Source organism: Gossypium raimondii, chromosome 13, assembly GCF_025698545.1.
Source record: "Gossypium raimondii isolate GPD5lz chromosome 13, ASM2569854v1, whole genome shotgun sequence".
NCBI lineage: Eukaryota > Viridiplantae > Streptophyta > Magnoliopsida > Malvales > Malvaceae > Gossypium > Gossypium raimondii.
Window position 1 is genome coordinate 47,398,668 of NC_068577.1, and position 17,544 is coordinate 47,416,211.

The 17,544-nt window shown below is 32.8% G+C and overlaps 3 protein-coding genes across 3 annotated transcripts; 1 reads left to right on the forward strand and 2 right to left on the reverse strand.

Moving 5' to 3' along the window:
• The first annotated feature begins 2,045 nt into the window (after positions 1-2,045).
• On the forward strand, positions 2,046-6,784 carry LOC105783776 (BRCT domain-containing protein At4g02110). The gene is made up of 7 exons (XM_012609421.2): positions 2,046-2,313; positions 2,397-2,530; positions 3,065-3,251; positions 4,090-4,230; positions 4,703-5,350; positions 5,556-5,735; positions 6,542-6,784. The coding sequence occupies exons 1-7, from the start codon at positions 2,191-2,193 to the stop codon at positions 6,716-6,718; spliced, it is 1,590 nt and encodes a 529-aa protein (XP_012464875.1). The 5' UTR covers positions 2,046-2,190; the 3' UTR covers positions 6,719-6,784.
• Positions 6,785-6,975: 191 nt separating this feature from the next.
• On the reverse strand, positions 6,976-8,447 carry LOC105783777 (uncharacterized). The gene has a single exon (XM_012609422.2). It carries the CDS (start codon positions 8,264-8,266, stop codon positions 7,100-7,102), a length of 1,167 nt encoding a protein of 388 aa, XP_012464876.1. The 5' UTR covers positions 8,267-8,447; the 3' UTR covers positions 6,976-7,099.
• Positions 8,448-14,118: 5,671 nt separating this feature from the next.
• LOC105784218 (uncharacterized) lies at positions 14,119-16,139 on the reverse strand. The gene is made up of 4 exons (XM_012610026.2): positions 15,435-16,139; positions 15,084-15,201; positions 14,734-14,974; positions 14,119-14,515 (listed from the first exon to the last, which is right to left on the reverse strand). Exons 1-3 carry the CDS (start codon positions 16,034-16,036, stop codon positions 14,759-14,761), a joined length of 936 nt encoding a protein of 311 aa, XP_012465480.1. The 5' UTR covers positions 16,037-16,139; the 3' UTR covers positions 14,119-14,515; positions 14,734-14,758.
• Between the last annotated feature and the right edge of the window lie 1,405 nt (positions 16,140-17,544).

A 17,544-nucleotide genomic window follows, 5' to 3' on the forward strand; every position in this document is an offset into this window, starting at 1 on the left:
TTATTTCCACCACATGTATTTCTCACGTCTTTCAATTTAGTCATTATTTCCATAAAATTTCACATTTTCCATGATTTCACTTATCTAATACTTTGTATATTTTCACTAACACATAACCCAACTATTATACTTTTATTATAATTTCCTACTTCACATAGTAAATTATTTCACACTGTTTTTATTTTTATTTACTTAATTACCACTTAGTTTACAAAGATCACATTTTAATCCTTAAATAATAAGGAAGTTCATGGGTACTTACCTCTTTTCTATCAAAATCTCTTGTTCACTTACTCAACTTCTCTCTTCATCAACATGTCAAAAACACAATATTTTTCTCATGAGAAATCTTTACTTTAACACCATTTTTATGCTTTTCTATCACTACTAAACTTAAAAATAACATACAGCCTTAACATCCATACCTTATTCTCTTGAAACCAAACTTTAACTTGACCCCCTCCAACTTCTATTCTCTTGAATTTAACTTGATATTCTAGCTCCCCATAGTCTCTTTATTATTTCTCTCTCTTGGTGGCTATGGAAATTCTTTTGATTTCAAAGTAAAAATAATGGATTTTTGGTGAAAGGGCCAAATTGTAAAGAAAATAAAATTTCTTTCTTTCTTTTCTTCTTCTCACGTTGGAACCATGGTTCATCTTTCTTCATTATATACTAAATAAAACTTAATAAAATATAAATAAATATCAAATCAAAATATTAATAAACTAATATTTATTTAATTAATCTAAAATATCACCAACATCATCATTACTCTTCAAAATATCTTTCTTGCTAAATGATCATTTTTCCCCTTATGATCCTTCAGAATTCCTCCATTGAATCATCACTTATTTTAGTAAAATTATGATTTAACCCCTCATACTTTTTTTCACTTGTTCAATTTGGTCCTAATTTATCCATTTTCCTTAGTTTCTAGATCCTTCCACCTTTAAAATATTTGCACTATTGGTCTTTCAAATTTTCCATATTTATATTTTAACCCCTCAAATTTTGAGTATTTACTCTTGGGTTACAAAATTTTTCTCACTTTTGCGATTTAGTCTTTTCTTGAATTAATACATCATAATATACTTCCTAAATAGATTTTGTTGACATAACTCAAGCTTTCCCTTTTTGTCACTTTATTTCCTCATTTTACTGTATCAAAGATAATATTTCACTTTCTTACTGTGGCAACTTTTGGGGTATTACAAGAGTGGTAGTAGACTTTGTTAGAAAATTGTTTGAAAAATATGTTAAAGTTGATGCTACAAAAAGTATTTTTTTTTCTAAAATTGACATTTGTCGTTATAAGTAAAGCAATAAATTTGATTGAATAAGTACATGTATATCGAGAACTTTGTGAGCAAGGTTTTCAGAATCAGATTAGTTATTAAATCGATCACCCACCGGTTCATCGGTTTGTCCAGTTCAATTAAACAAACCATTAAAAAAAATCTAATTCAACCATTTTTATGCTCGGTTCAAGTGGTTTGTATCGATTCCAGAATCAATCGGTCTAATGACTTTCTCTAAATCAATCTTCGGTCTGATTCAAACAACATTGTCTGTGAGTAGTCTTAGTCAAAATTCTGTTTTAGTTAAGCATTGATTACATCTAAGGTAATAGTTATTATAAAATTTTATATTGCTATAAAATAAATTTCTATTGTTAAAAAAATACATTTGTAATATTTTGTAACAAATATAATATATGTTATATTTGCTTACCTAAAACAAAATTCAAAAATATCATTAAAAAAAATTCAAAAATATGATTGTAGGAAAATTTATCAAACAATTAAAAACATTTTATATAAAACTATTTAAGCAATGAAAAAAGATAATTATTTGATATATTTGGAGAAGGTAATTATTTTTTTCACTACACGACTTAAACTTTACAGATTTCATAAAAGATATTATTTTAAATCAACCCATTTTTCAAAATTTATTTTTGAAATTGGTTTTTAGTGAAACAAACAAATTATAAAACTAGCTCGTGGTCCTGACCATACCTCTTGCTTCACGGCCCAAATTATGCTGGGCTCATGGCTGGGAATGCCGTCCCTTTTCCCTCTCCGAAAACTTTTAAAATCTCCATTTTCCCGGTTAACAAACATCATTTTCCGTGAAAAAAAAAATTCATCTAAAAGACTAAAGGACTAGAGGAAAAGGAAAAAGAAGATGGAACCAGTGGTGGCAACGGTGAGTGGATACCACGGATTGCAGCGGTTCAACCTAATCAAGCTCATATCTGTTGCCGGTGCCAGTTATGTCGGCTGTTTGACTCAATCAACCACTCATTTGGTTTGTTTCCTTTTCTCTTAGTACTTAAAAAAAAAAAACAATTAAAGGGAAAATGGGGAAAACTAAATTTATTTGGAATTTAGGTATGTTGGAGATTTGAAGGAAGGAAATATGAGCTTGCTAAGAAGTTAAAGACGATAATCGTAAATCATCGATGGTTTGAAGATTGTATAAAGGAAGGAAAGCGTTTGCCTGAGGGTCCTTATATGTTGCGAAGGTATTAATTTACTCTTTTAGTTTCTAACTGTTGGGAATTTTTTTATTGATGGATTTGAAAAAGTGGATCTTTTAATTTTTTTTAATATGAAATTATGGTCGTTTGCTTGGGTTGTTATGTTAATGGGATTGATGAAATTCAATTTTTTTTCTTATGTTGGTAGAAGAGGCTGACAATGATACCTCAAAAATTTTAAAGATAAATTTATACATAAAATGGTTAAGTATTAGCAGAAGGAGCTTTTTAATTCCTTGGTTATGGATGAACTCAATTTTGGGAGGATGGGAAGGTGTGAATCTACCATTTGTTTTTTTGTTTTTTCCTATTTCCTCTCCAGACAGAATACTGAATACTAGACTACTATTTATGGCTCTTGTCATTGATAGAAATGTGTGTTTATATATTTATTTGATGCATAATTTCTCTAGAATTTGATGAGAGCTGTATTTTAAAAGTGTAATTTTCAAGTTAGCACCTCAGATCAGTTCATCTGTGAGCAGTTTGCTAATAGAATCCTTCAAACTTTCTTTGTAGTGGAGAAGAAATGGGACCTTTGTTGCTGGAGATTCCTGATGTTGCTAAGGGAGATGCCTTGATTAAGAAGTGCAAAGTGTTTTCTGACAAATCTAATGTTCATGATGGGGTTGGAAATGAAACAACTGATGTCGACCGTGGAGCTTCTGGCTTATCTGGTTGGTCCAAATCTGCATTGTTGGATGAGGTGATTACATAAACTTCTCTGCCTCATTACTTTCTTTCCTTGCCTCGCCCTTTTTCCTGATTCTTTTTTTCTGTTTAGCACACACCACAGAAGAATTCATTGTCAGGGTACAAAATTAGTTAGTGCTTCTTTCAGTTAGAGAATTTCATAGGAGCTATGATTGATAATTAGTGCTGTAAAGTATGTCAGATAAGTTGATGGCCCTGCATAAGTAAATTATGGATTTGTTGAACTTGCACTTCCAGGATTGATTCGGTTTTGGGCTTTTCTGTTCTTCTTGCCAGAACTGTAAATATTTGTACGAGAGACTAAAGAAAATTTTCTACTTGAAACCTTTGTTTAGATGGTTTTTGCACATGAATTATGAGTGTGTGCATGCATGTGACAATTGATGGAATCAAAAGCGGGAATATTTTGTTAGTTGAGCTCTGAATTATTGACTTGCAATTATCATTATTGACTTAAGATATAAGTGATATTAAGAAGCCTAACATATTTCTTCTAAGGGTCTTTACTTGAAACCTTTGTTTAGATGGTTTTTGCACATGAATTTTGAGTGTGTGCATGCATGTGAGAATTGATGGAACCAAAAGGGGGAATATTTTGTTAGTTGAGCTCTGAATTATAGACTTGCAATTATCATTATTGACTTAAGATATAAGTGATATTAAGAAGCCTGACATATTTCTAAGGGTCTTTACTGTCTAGCTCTTATCATCTATTTATGTTTATTTTGTTTTGAATCTCTACTTTATAACATTGGTAAAGCATTTTTTTTAGCATTTTATTACTAATTTTCAATTTTATATGTTTTTGTGATTCATTTTAATTTCTGCAGAATCTTTTTCAAGAGCATGGGAGAAACAGTTCGCATAAACTGAAATCTAAAGCATTTAGAAAGTCTCCGACGGAGGAAAATTTGTTTAGTGGTAGAAACTGCTTTCAGGAGACTAGTTCAACTGGATTTTCTCGGGAGGAGGTAACGAGTGCTATTGTCTTGTTTTTTCTTCATTCAAATTCTTCAAGATATTTTCTTAACTTGTTACAGTATATTATATAGTTTTAGTTGTTATTCTAAATTTCTTGACAGCCTTAATCGGAAATGGAAGTATTCATGGTTTACTATTTTAAACTTGTTCATTTACAGCATTTTATCTTTCACTCATGAGTCTTTGGCCTTATACAAGTTCCATACGGAATAGGGTAAAAAAGTCACCTGTTTACTAACTTCAACATTCTTTTGAAAAAAAATCTACTATCTGAGTTGGTTACTTTAATCTGCAATATGAGTTTAGATATCTTTTTTAAAGGTAACCAGTAATATTCTTGAGGTTTGTGCTGAAGTGAAACACTAAATCTTCAAATTTTATGTCACTGTATGGATTTCTAAGGAATAGTTGCCCAGGTCTTATTTTCTTGACTTTGGTTTTTTGCTTTATCCGGTTGAAAAGCATGAAGAGTTGTTTTCTTATGCTTCGGTGCCTACAATGAGGAACAAAAGGAAGATCTCAAAGAACAAAGAACCAAGTTCCGCTCAGCTGATGAGGGAAGAAAGAGATATTCCTAATGGTAGCAGAGGCACTCCTTTGGCCGAATCTTCTAAGAGAAAAGGACGGAGGCTTGTGAAAAACGTTAATAGAGAATCAGTAGTGTTTGACATTTCAGACTCTGACCAAGAGTGCCATCCAGCCCTCAGAGTACATAAGCCATACGTTGGAGTTACAAGTCCATCTGGGCATTCGCTTGATGGGATTGTTAGTTTATCTCAAATTGGTGGACCATCTTATCGTGACTTCAGTGAGCATATCAGATTAGATGAAGAAATTGAAGAAGTTGAGGAGATCAAATTGAGGGATAACGGACCTCCTTCCAATGATTTAACTTCACCAGGAAAGGGTGCACAACCTGTCTCTGGAAGAACTTCACCAGATAGGTGCTCTGATGCTGAGAGAGAGAACCAAGATGTTACTTCCAGATTATCCACATCAATGAATTTATCTTGCGTTATATGTTGGACTGAGTTTAGTCCAACAAGAGGGGTTTTGCCTTGTGGACATCGATTTTGTTATTCATGTATCCAAGAATGGGCTGACAAAATGGTAGACATTCTTCTTCTTCTTCTTCTTCTTTTTAATTCATTTGTATTTTTGCTGGGACTCCCTTAATTATTATTAGTATCCTACATGAAATGATAGGCTAGTGCTTTATGATTATACTCCAAGTTATATGGTTTTTTTCCCCTAATGTCCTATCTTGAACTTGATCCAATTTGAAAGTGTTCTTATATTATTGTGCTGCACGTAGACTTCAAGGAGAAAGGCTCCATGTTGTCCCTTGTGCAAGGCAATTTTCATAAGCATCACAAAAGTGGAGGATGCAGCCATCTCAGATCAAAAGATTTTCTCCCAAACCATTCCTTGTGCCACATCAACATTGGATGTTTCTATTCTTTCTGATCAAGAAAGAACTGGTTTTGGTGCTCAGGTAGTGGATACTCTAATACTAAAAGTTATATTGCCTGTATCTTTGTGGCATTAAGCCATGCTTTATGCTGCTTCTGCATAGCATTTTAAAATCAGAAATAGGACACTTAGGTGGTTCTGGTGGTTGATGAAAATTGAAAGGGAAAAATGCAATTACATGGTATAGAGGTTTGGAAAGGATAAATGGAACAAACACGATCACAAGCATAAACTGGTGTACAGAATTAGGTATTATTAAGTGTATGCCTATCATCTAGAGTTGATGGCATTTCATTTTGTGTGATTTACGCCACAACATGGTTAAAGAGATGCTAGACAAATGTAAAATTGGTTTTGACTCTATCCAAACAAGGCTTCTCCATTGAGAAACACCTATATATTTTATTTTCTGAAATCTCTTCTGTGCACTGCCAATGGATGTGAAAAGTTTATCGTTATCTTGCATAGTCAGCGACGCAGAACTAGTATTTTCAGTAGAGCCACCACTGTTACATTATATGTCATCTATGTTTCTCTGACTTTCATTTTTCTTAAAGTATCTGCGTCAAACATCTGTCTTAACATATATTCAGATATGAGTATGGGCATATTGTTCTCCGAGGACCCTTCTAATACATTAACACAAAATTGAACATTTCTGTGTCAGACACATACACTCACACCTCAGTCCAAGTAAATTAGCATTTCATCCATTTTTCTTAGTTGCTTGCTCTTTGCTGACACTAAAAACGTTGCATTCTTATGGTACTTTATAGTTTGATTCTACTGAATTGATTTTGTACATTTTTTGGCCATTTATTTTTGCAGTCCTCAGCAGCTTCTGTTTGCATCAAGTGCCGTCTGCGAGAACCCGAGGATCTTCTTATCAGCTGTCATTTTTGTCAGATACGAAATATCCATAGATACTGTCTTGATCCTCCTTTATTACCCTGGACTTGTATTCACTGCCAGGATATTGAGAGGCTCAACCCTTACATCTTCTAATATACATAAAACTCCATGATGATAATGCATCCAGAACATGTCATCTTTGACAGTGTTGTCTCTTAACATGGATGTCGTATATTCAGTACTCAATTATATATATTATATTACTGGGGATGGTTAAGCCTCCTTTTTTTGGAACAAGAGATTCTTCATTCTTGTCCACATCTATAGCTGTGCCCTTTCTCGATTACATGATAATGTTGGATACAACATGATCATAGGATATGAATTGAACATTGAGAAAAAAAAAAAAAAAAGGAATGTTTGCCACAACATGACATGATATAATAATGTGTAAAAATCTATAAAAAAAGTTACATTGATACGATACCAATAAACAGAATGTAATGGTTGAAACTGTACTGACTTCGTAAGAGTTTAGCATTTCAGCGGGAACAATTGGTTGCATTGCCCCATTACTGTCAATCCATCCCTGTAGTTATCAACAAGGCTTGATTCCAAGGTTTCATCATTATCATCATCAAGCAGCAGAGTTGACGCTTGTGCTTTCAACTCTTGAATATCAAAACTCCAGGCACTAATTCCCTTTTGGTACTCTCTCATTGATCTTGCTTCATATTCTGCTGCTGATGCCATATTCTTCGAAGGTAGTTGTTGTGCAGATTCACTGTTCTGAATCTGAAGGACTTTCACAGGATTTAACGGCGGCCGGAAATAAGCTAATAACTTCTTCAGAGAAACCTCAGGAGGTTTGGCATGCTTGAAAAACGAGTGCTTCAACAATTTCCCTGCATTAGGCCTCTTCTTGGGATCTTTCACCAGGCACATGGCCACCATGTCTTTAAAGGACTTGGAGAATTTCTTATCACCAAGTCTTGGAGGAGCATTCTGTACCGTCATGAGAAGCACCTTCAACGGCGGATATTCGGACAACGGTGGATGACCGTGGGCGAGTTCCAACGCTGTTATCCCAAACGACCATATATCAGCTTTAGAATCATACCCAGTTTCTGCTTGCATAACTTCGGGTGCCATCCAACAAGGCGTCCCCGTAAAAGTATTTCTGCAGCGTTGCCTATCTCCTGAATCGAACATGCAAGCCGAAACCCCAAAATCAGAAAGCTTAACGGCGCCATTGCTATCGACCAATATGTTGCCGGCTTTGACATCCCGATGGATATGTCCTTGTCGGTGGAGATAATCCAAAGCCTTGAGGGTTTCTTTCAGGATAAAACAAATCTCGATCTCTTCTAACCCATTGGGATGAGCTTTCTTCATGGCGTGTAAGCAAGAACCCACCGACATAAACGGCATCACCACCCACAAGTTACGATCTACAACGAATGACGAATACGCTCTGACGAGATTGGGGTGATCAACGCAACTCATCGTCTGAGTTTCAAGGCGTATTTTTTCCAGGCTACCATTGTTGCAGCGATCCAGATCCAAGCACTTGACGGCCACCACGGCGTTTAGAGGAAGGTAGAAGGCTCTATACACCGTAGCGCTGCCGCCATTGCCTATCTCATCCAGAAGCACATAATCGAAACGGTTAGCAGAGTAAATCCTTTGAACATCAGCCATAGTGTTGGTGAATCCGGTTGAAAAACCCAGATTGATGAACAAATTTGCTTTGAAAGTTCCCTAAGTTAATTATCTGATTGGATAGCAAGTTTTATTTTCCTAATATGTTGAAGGATGTTCTATATATACTAGTATATCTCAAACTCTGGTTCAGTATCATAGGAGGGGGTAGTTTAGATATTTTACCAAGTCAATGGGAATTCATTCAACCTGCAAAATAATAATAAGTTGAAAGCAAAGTTAAAGTTGGAATGAAATGGGTGTAATTCAATTTAATCTAAAGCATGAACCCAGTCCCAGGGCTTTGAAAGAGATGCTTCCCCACTTATTTATTATGCCCAAGATAAATAATCATACCAGTCTATTATTACAGTACTTAATAGTAAAAAAATTAATTATCTTTTTATTGAATAGAATAAATTGATAATAATTTAAAATGATTATCTTTTTATTCAATGGTGCCCAATCATTTTCCTTTCTCTATTTCTAATTAAAATATTTTCATTTGAGAAAGCTAAACTAGGAGTCAAGTCTTGGGTCGATTACATTTTTTTAAATGGGTTACTAATTTTATTTACATTTATTTTATTTTATTTTATGCAGAATATGTTTAAACTATATTAAATATTATTAGTTTATACCAACTATTTTTAAATTCTTATGAATTATTATTTTTAATAATTTCATTCTCTCAACAAAATATTTAACTAATGAGACCTTGGCATTCTTAGTTAAAACAAAGATTGTAAGTCTTAAGTATTCATATTTGAGTCACATTATATGTATGTGTTGAGATCATTTGTTATGTTTAGTGATGCTTTAATTCTATTGACATGTATTTTATATATATATATTTATATGTACTCTATTTAGAATAAAATTTTTTTGGTGAATAATAATATGAAAAAAATTTTATATTAAGCTACAATGAACAAAAGTACCAGAAGCCTTATCTTGCCTAAGAGTGCCAAATAACTCCCCAGGCACATATTCAATTATCTGTATACCCTCCTTCTAGGGGCGAAGTCAAAAATTTGTTTTAAGAGGGGCTGAAATGAAATTTTAATTTTTAAGTCTATATCTTATAATTTTTAAAAGATTAAATTAAATTTTTATAATTTTAGGAGTGCAATTTTACCTTTACTTATTTAAAATTTTAAAATTTTCTAAAAGGTCAAAACAATAATTTTTCATTTTAGGAAGGGTCGGGCCCTGCCAACCTCCCTGGATTCGCCTCTGACTCCTTCCCATCAGAAGATAATGTGACAATAAGATTAGTGACTTGATTGCTTTCCCTAGGCACATGCCTTATCATCCAATGGCCCCTACTCTGTAATAATTGCTTAATCCGCTGAAGTAAAATCGAATTCAAATACACGAAGTCACCTTCTTGGATAGTTTTGACCACCACCAAAGCCTTATTATGTATTTTTTTTTTTTGTAACAGGAGTAAACCATCCCATATGCCCCATAACTCAATATAAAAATATTGATTAATTTTGGAATTGTATATTTTATATATTTTCTTAAGAGAAACAATCTAAATCTTAATTTTGGAATTGTATTATGATTAATTTGTAGAATCTTTTATTATATAAATGAGATGAGGGTATGATACCTGTTATAATTAAAATTAATAATATGTATAAATTACGTATCAAATAATTACCATTTCTAAAATATTAAATTATGTCACACTTAAAATTATATTTAAAATATCTGCTACAATATGAAGTGATAATTTAAAATATGAAATAATTTTTTATATAAACTCATTTTATTTCAAATAAATAAATCAAAACATGATTAATACTGTTTATTCATATCTTTTGTTGAGTTTTAAAAATTAAAATTATTAGAACAAAATTATATAATAACAAAATTTTATAATTATTATTTAATAAATTTTAATTTATTTACTTATTATAAAACTTTTGATTGAGTTGGTGTTCAATTAACCAACTCAATTGGGAAAAAACTAATATACCCTGTCTTTTAAATAATAACTAATATTGTTGTTCTATAAAAATTTATTTTTGTATTTTCATACTTTTATATAATCTTTAAATAAAAAATAAAAAATCACACTTCTAAAGATCAAACACGTTTTAATAAGATTTATATACAAATTCTTTATCACTTTGCCTATGGTCATTGTTAAATAAATTTTAGAAGAAAATATTATTTGGGTCAATATTTGGTACACGAGAAGTGTACTTATTTTATTCTACAAACATCTTTAAAAATTGCCACGTGTATATTTTCTTAAAATATTTATTTTTAAGTATTTTATTATGGTCTTATGAACACTCGTTAACCCTTTTGTGGAGTCTACAAACTCCATTGACAATATACCAAATATTTTTCATATTTTTTGACATACAATATTTTCTTTCTAATTAAACATAATATATTACAGGACAAATCCGCTATGATTACAACTTTATTTGAGATATTTAAATTAAATGAGGGTGAGATTACCTTAAATATAAATTATGACACATCGATAACTTAAGTGAAAAAAATATATTTATAAAATAATGATAATAAAATATTGATTAAAATGATAAAATTGAAGTTTTAAAGAGATTGTTATATTGAGTTCAAATCTCGTAAACATTTCATAAATTTTATAAAAAACATCTCTAAATTAATATTTATTATTTGGTAAAAAGAGATATTTTAATAACTTGTGAATTAGAGTGGTGTTGAATTAAGTGAATTGTAGGTTGTAAATATAATATTAGATAGATATAATTCCAAGTCATTTTAGATTTTAGAAAAGATATAGATAAAATAAACTATTACATTTATTGTTAAAATATTTTAATTACAAATAATTATTTAATATAGCTCTCATTCAACAATATTGTTTATTGTCTTTATAGTAGCTAAATTCATATTAAAGTTGAATTAAACCATTTTTTTATCCTCATAAGACAATAAAAGCTTACAAGTAAAAGGAGAATTGATATCCCATATTATCAAGACTACAATGTCAGAAATGTGGCTTTTTTATAATAATAAAAAAACCAAAACTTTTGATTATTTATAAAACTAACTCTGAAAATTATGTACATAAATGACCCGTTTTGAACCGTAAATGTTGGTAACATAATTGCCATTGGCACCACCACCTTTACTTTAAAAAATATATATGATTTTTTGGGTATCGCTGTTGCCTTTGACAACACCAATCAAGGTCTATCCCCTTTTGAAATCAAATTTAAATATCCCTTAAAAATATAAAAATAACAAAGATAAACTATTTTCAAATTTTATTATTATTTCTAAAAACAATAAACTTACAAAAATATATAAAATTCTTATTTAAATTACCCAAATATCTCTCTCAAACATTTTCCTCAAGACTTAAGTAAGAATTTTTACTTGAGTAAAACTCTTGAGGATATGCTTGGGTAATTTAAATAAGAATTTTATATAGTTTTTAAGTTTATTTTTTAATTTTGAAAAGGATTTATTTTTGTTATTTATATTTTAAGGGCTATTTAAATTTAATTTCAAAATAAGATAGACCTAACATGCAAATAGATCAAAAGTTTAAAATCATTTAATTGGTGCAGGGAGGAATGACCCATCCCTTATTTTCATCCAATCTAAAAGGTTAATTGCTACATCAAGTCCCTGAACGTTTTATATGATTATATTTCAATCCAATGCCGCCAATGACAACGACATAAAAAAATGTATTTTTAAAAAAAAAATGGAGGTAGTGACTCTAATGGTAATAGTGTCACCGATATTTACTATTCAAAACGGTCATTTACGTACATAACTTTTAAAGTGAGTCATTTTTATAAATAATAAAAAAATTTAGGTCATTTTTATAAAAAAAAAGCCGAGAAATGTAGACAAAGACCTTTGTCTCGTACAAGACGTTTCCCCAAAAGGCTATGATGGGAGAAAGCAAGCCATCATTGTTTCCTCATCGATAAAAGAAAATCCTGACACATAACTTGGATATTCTTAGCTATAAATATGAACAAAACCTTGATGCAGTGAGATTGTTGCCACCATAGTAGTGAAAACCTGTTCGAATTAAAGATTAGAATTTTTTTGATTTGTTAGTTCAAAATATAAGTTATTTTGAATGTTGTTAGAAACATGAATCATTCTAAAATATATGATTTGAATGATTCAAAAGATAAGTTGTTTCCATCCGAAACAAAAACACAGAAAAAAGAAAGGATTTTCAGAAATTAGGATCATTTGACTTGAATTACCTTGCTAATCTGCGATCAGACGCATTATCTTAGTAATCAAGAGGATTTTTGTTTTCAGCAATTTTGGTTCGTTTTCAACTGTTCTTAATATGATGTTACAGTCCAATGGATGTAACACATTTCAAGATGTGAAATTTCCTACCAACACTGCAAAACAATCATAACTTTCGTACCTATAAATAAGAACAGGGCCTTCCACAATGAAAAAGAGAAATTCTAGGAATTCCAGAGCCAGTGCATGCATCTCTTCAGCTTCTTCATTCTAATCTTCCTAAGCAATAACTTTACCCTGTGGTAGCAATGAAGTGATGGGACTGTAGATTTTCAAGCAAAAAATCCTCAATGAGCGGAGATAAGAATCTTTTAACTCCATGTTCATGTTCTTCACATGGAAATGTTACAATGCTTAACTTCACTGATGCTGCTCTAATTGGCCGTATGTTTGCATATGGATGATCTCATCATGGTTCTGCAAAGTTTCAAACATCTCATCATGGTTCTGCAAAGTTTCAAGCAATGGCACCATTGTCTTTTTGGATCTTTCTTTCTATCATCTTTCTGGCACTATTCCCGACAGCCTCGGTTTCATGTCTGATTTCCATGTTTTAGATTCGTCGCACAACAGATTAACTGGAACTATTCCCGATACCTTTTGAGGGTTTGCAAGTTTGCTTGCTTAACCTCTCTTATCATTCTCTTCAAGGCAGGCTTCCAGGATCATCGGGGCTAATCTCATTTCTTACTCCAATAATAACCTCACTGGTCCTATTCCTTCATCTGGACAACTTACTACATTTCCAGCATCCAGATATGAAAACAACCTAGGGCTACGTGGGATGCCATTGCCCCACGAGTTCTGATATAGACAGGAAAAACCACTCCATGCTGAGAAATGTGGATTGGGTATTGGTTATTGCTGTGGTGGGATACATTATTGGTGTAACAATTGGAGTTTATGTTGGAAATGTCTTGTTTCAAGACAAAGAGGAATGGTTGGTGAAGACAAAGGTCATGATCATCTCAAAATTCAAAAGAACCATAAAATGCTGAAGAATAATAGATCAAACATCCATGAAAATTGGGAGGGGCTGGAATATAAACAAAGGTTTTTAATGGAATTTCTTAATTAGTTAGCTAGACAGTTAAACCATTTCTTTTCTTTTCTATTTTCCTACAAAAGAGGCCCTAGCCTGGAGTTAGGGAAAGGGGTTTGAAGTTTTAAGTCTGCTGAATGCTACCTCTAAACTGAAGTAGCTCCGGGTTCAAATCCTCTTTGATATTACATATTAGTGCATGTACACTTTGCGTTCTTATTCCTCTTGGAAGGTTGTCCAGCGTTTCGACTGTGAATGTCATCTTCATTAAGAACCTAAGCAATCATAAATACCTCCCTGCCACCATCCTCCCTGCTGGTTGTCGCAGTGCAAAGGGTATATATGTATTAATTGAATTAATAAAGCAAAAGTTCTGCAGATGGATATTTTAACTATACGTGTAAAATTTTGATCCGATGTAAAGACAACTTTGAGAATAGTATTGCAGATGGTTAAAACACTAAGTTCATACATACCCCAATTATCATCATGTATTTGAAATCTAGAACAACTATTCTACGAAAAACTTTTTCATATATTTGAAATCTAGAACAAACACAAATATTTTATGAAAGTTAAAGCGTTCAAGTACCACAGGCAAAGATATTAAAGTTCTAACAAATTTCCATAGATACAAGCCAACGTTTTGATTTGCAAATAATTATAATGAAGAAACAGTGGAACAACTCCACTACTCTCATCACCCCAAATCCATAGGAGAACCCCCACAAGCATAAGTTTACTCAATGAGAAAAGCTATCCTTCTACTGCTCACTTGGATAAAAGAAGTTCCCAGTTGCTTTACTCTTGTTATTTCCTACTCCGGAACTTCTTGTTTTGATTTCCAGATAACATATATTGAATTGAATCATATGTATCTATCAGCAATGCAAATTTGATTTAGGGTCCATCTGGTGAGCAGTGAGATTAAAACCAACAATGCAATGAGATTGATTATCATAACTGTGAGATTAAAATCAATGATGAGATTGCAAAAGCAGCAGAGGTAATGAGGTGTGCTTGTCTTCTGATGAGACAATCTAAGCCACCGCCAATATTTTATCCACACATTTCAATAGAACAGCCAAAATGATAGTGAAGAAGTTAAAGCAGAATTCGCGCTAAGTACCTGTAGGAACATTTTAGAAGCCTGGTCATGTGGTTCGACTAAGCTTTATAACCTCCTCCAGCAATTTGTTGGCTGAATCCCGTACTTCGTCTGGAACTGTGAGCTTTGGAGGCACTTGGTCTAAATTATACAAAATGATAACCTTCATTACATGCACCAGAAGCAAATTCCTGGTAGCAATTCCCCACACATCCTTATTAGCATGCCGGCATGAATCTTTTAACATGCATTGACTGCATACCTGAAGAGATCCCAGACAAAACAAACAAACAAACAAACAACATTAGAATATTTATAGTTAACATGTAACAGAGGTTTTAACTGTTCGAAGTATTGAAACATTGGCTTACAGTGTCTTCTTGAATTTTAAAGAATTTGCGCAACCACTTAGCAGCAAAGACATTATTTTTATCAAGAGAAGGGCAACCAAAAAGCGCCACTGTTTTCAAGTTTTTGCTTGACAACCACCTGAATATACAAAAATTTTAATCTTTTATTGTTTAACAATACGCAAAAAAGAAAGTCATTCAGTGTAGGATCCCCCTAAAGATGTGAAAATAAAGTGTTTTTGCTCTTTGTTTGCTAAATGCTATGCAAAAATCATGAATGCCAAGCTTTGCAATACTTGAATCAAATGGCAAAATCTCTAAAACAATTTTACAGAACAACATGAAGGAGAAGAGGGAAAAACATGTTCTTACTGTGCAATCTCTTGATGATCTTTACCAAACTTGTAAGCAGCAGACTTTATAAAATCTCTGCCATATTTACTGTCAAAGTAACTAAAATCCAACTTGTTGTCTACCAAAAAATTAGCTTTGTTAAAATAGCCTTTTGAATACAAATGCCTAACGAAAGCCTCAACAAACGGCGAAAGGTCCTTCAGAACTGTCGCCTCCCCCGATTCTCTCCTGCGTTTTTCCACCATCTTTTCACTACCAAACAACTCAACCAAGTTGGTAACTTTCTTCTTGGGTCTTTTCTCTTTCTCTTCCTTTTGCACTTTTGGCTTTGGGTTTTCTTTCAACGCCCTAACTTCTCTCTCCAATTCCCTTAATTCGCTCATTAGCCCATTCTTTTCTTCTTGGTATTCGCTTTCGTTTCCGCCAGCCTTTTCAGTTAAACCAACCGCTTCTTCAAATAGCAGAGAAAGTGGCTTCTTGATTGGCTCCTGGGGAGAGGAACTAAGGGTTCTTCTGATTATGAAGGATGGTGAATGAGGGAAGGGTTTGTGAAGAGGGTTCTGGGTTTTGACGACAACTTTGGCTTGGTTAGAAAGTAGTAAAGTTTTAAAGAGAGACATTTGGAAATGGAAAAGGAGGGGTTTTGGAAGGGTTTTAAGGTTCGAAGTAGAAATGGGGTTTTTGCATACGGTGCCATGGAAGAGGTTTTTTACAGAGACGACATAGGAAATGCTCAAATCAAAATGGGGGAAACTTGGGTTTCATTAGGGAACCAAAGCTGGACCATTAAGCCCAAGCCTTAAACCGGCCCATTTACTGAAGAAGCCGAAGCCGGGTTTTATAAGCTCAATATTTATTTGCTTTCGTTATTAGTTTTGTTTGAGAAATTTGGAAAGGCCCAGTGCCTGAAAGAAACCAGTGCTTATTTTGCCATACTCTGCAATTTCAGTCTTTAAAAATTTGCTTTACTTGTCTCCATTGTTATTACATGATTCAATGTGGAAACTGTAGTTCAAAGATGCACAAAGAATGGGATATTAGATCGTTGATCAGAAGTGATCCATGATCCTTGCTTTGGTTCATTTGCATTTGCATCAGCCCCGAGTTGGTCCCTTAGAATTATATATTTTGTAATATAGTGGTGCTTGCGAATAGAATCCAAGATCAAGAGCACTAACACAAATAAGAATAGGTATTATGTACAGTTTTCAACTGGTTACTTGGCACCATTGGTGAATTACTAGTCCAGGAAACATTTGGGTGAATTATTGGACTTTGATGAACGTAAAATGAAGTTTTTACAATCCTCTCGGATTGAATGAAAGAAAACATGCATTGTTTCTTTTACCAGGTTGGTTTTCAGGTCTGTTTTTGCCAGTGGATTCCATCATGAAGAGCCCTGAATCCAGAACATCTGAATTTCAACAGGAAAAACAAAATGAAAGTTGTGAATTTGCAGCACCTGTTGGCATTGGATTCCATGTGATAGTGGGTGTAGATTCAAGTGGGAACAAAGAAAGTAGAAAAAGCTGAGGGGATTTCCACAATATTTTAATCTAACAACACCAACCCAAAGTGTGGATGAGAGGAAGGGGCATACTGTGCTTTAAAACTCTATCCAGATTTTTTTTTCTTAAACTACATGTGTTTGATATTTATGAATAGAAATTTGATCTTTTAAATGTATAAAAGCATTTATATTGAACATACATACATACATAACCCACATCCATTTTGGAATCCCATCAACATTTACTTCTCATGTCAACTTTGAATGAAATTTTTGGCTAATCCGTGTGCAGAAGACCACAACTTTCTCGACATCAATAATTTACTCCTATTATCACACTATGTTATTTCTGCTTATTCGTTGGCTGCATTGTGTTTTGTCCTATTATCAAGTTTCATAAAGTAATTGTCTCGTTCGGTTTTGAGATGAATGTTGTTGATGATTGTGTGTATCACAAATTTAATGAGACTAAGTATATATTCCTAATTCTATATGTCGATGACATTTTGCTTGCCACTAATGATATAGACTTGTTGCACGAAATCAAGAGGTTTTTATCTAAGCATTTTGAGATGAAAGATCTCGGGGACGCCTATTTTGTTTTAGGAATTTAGATAC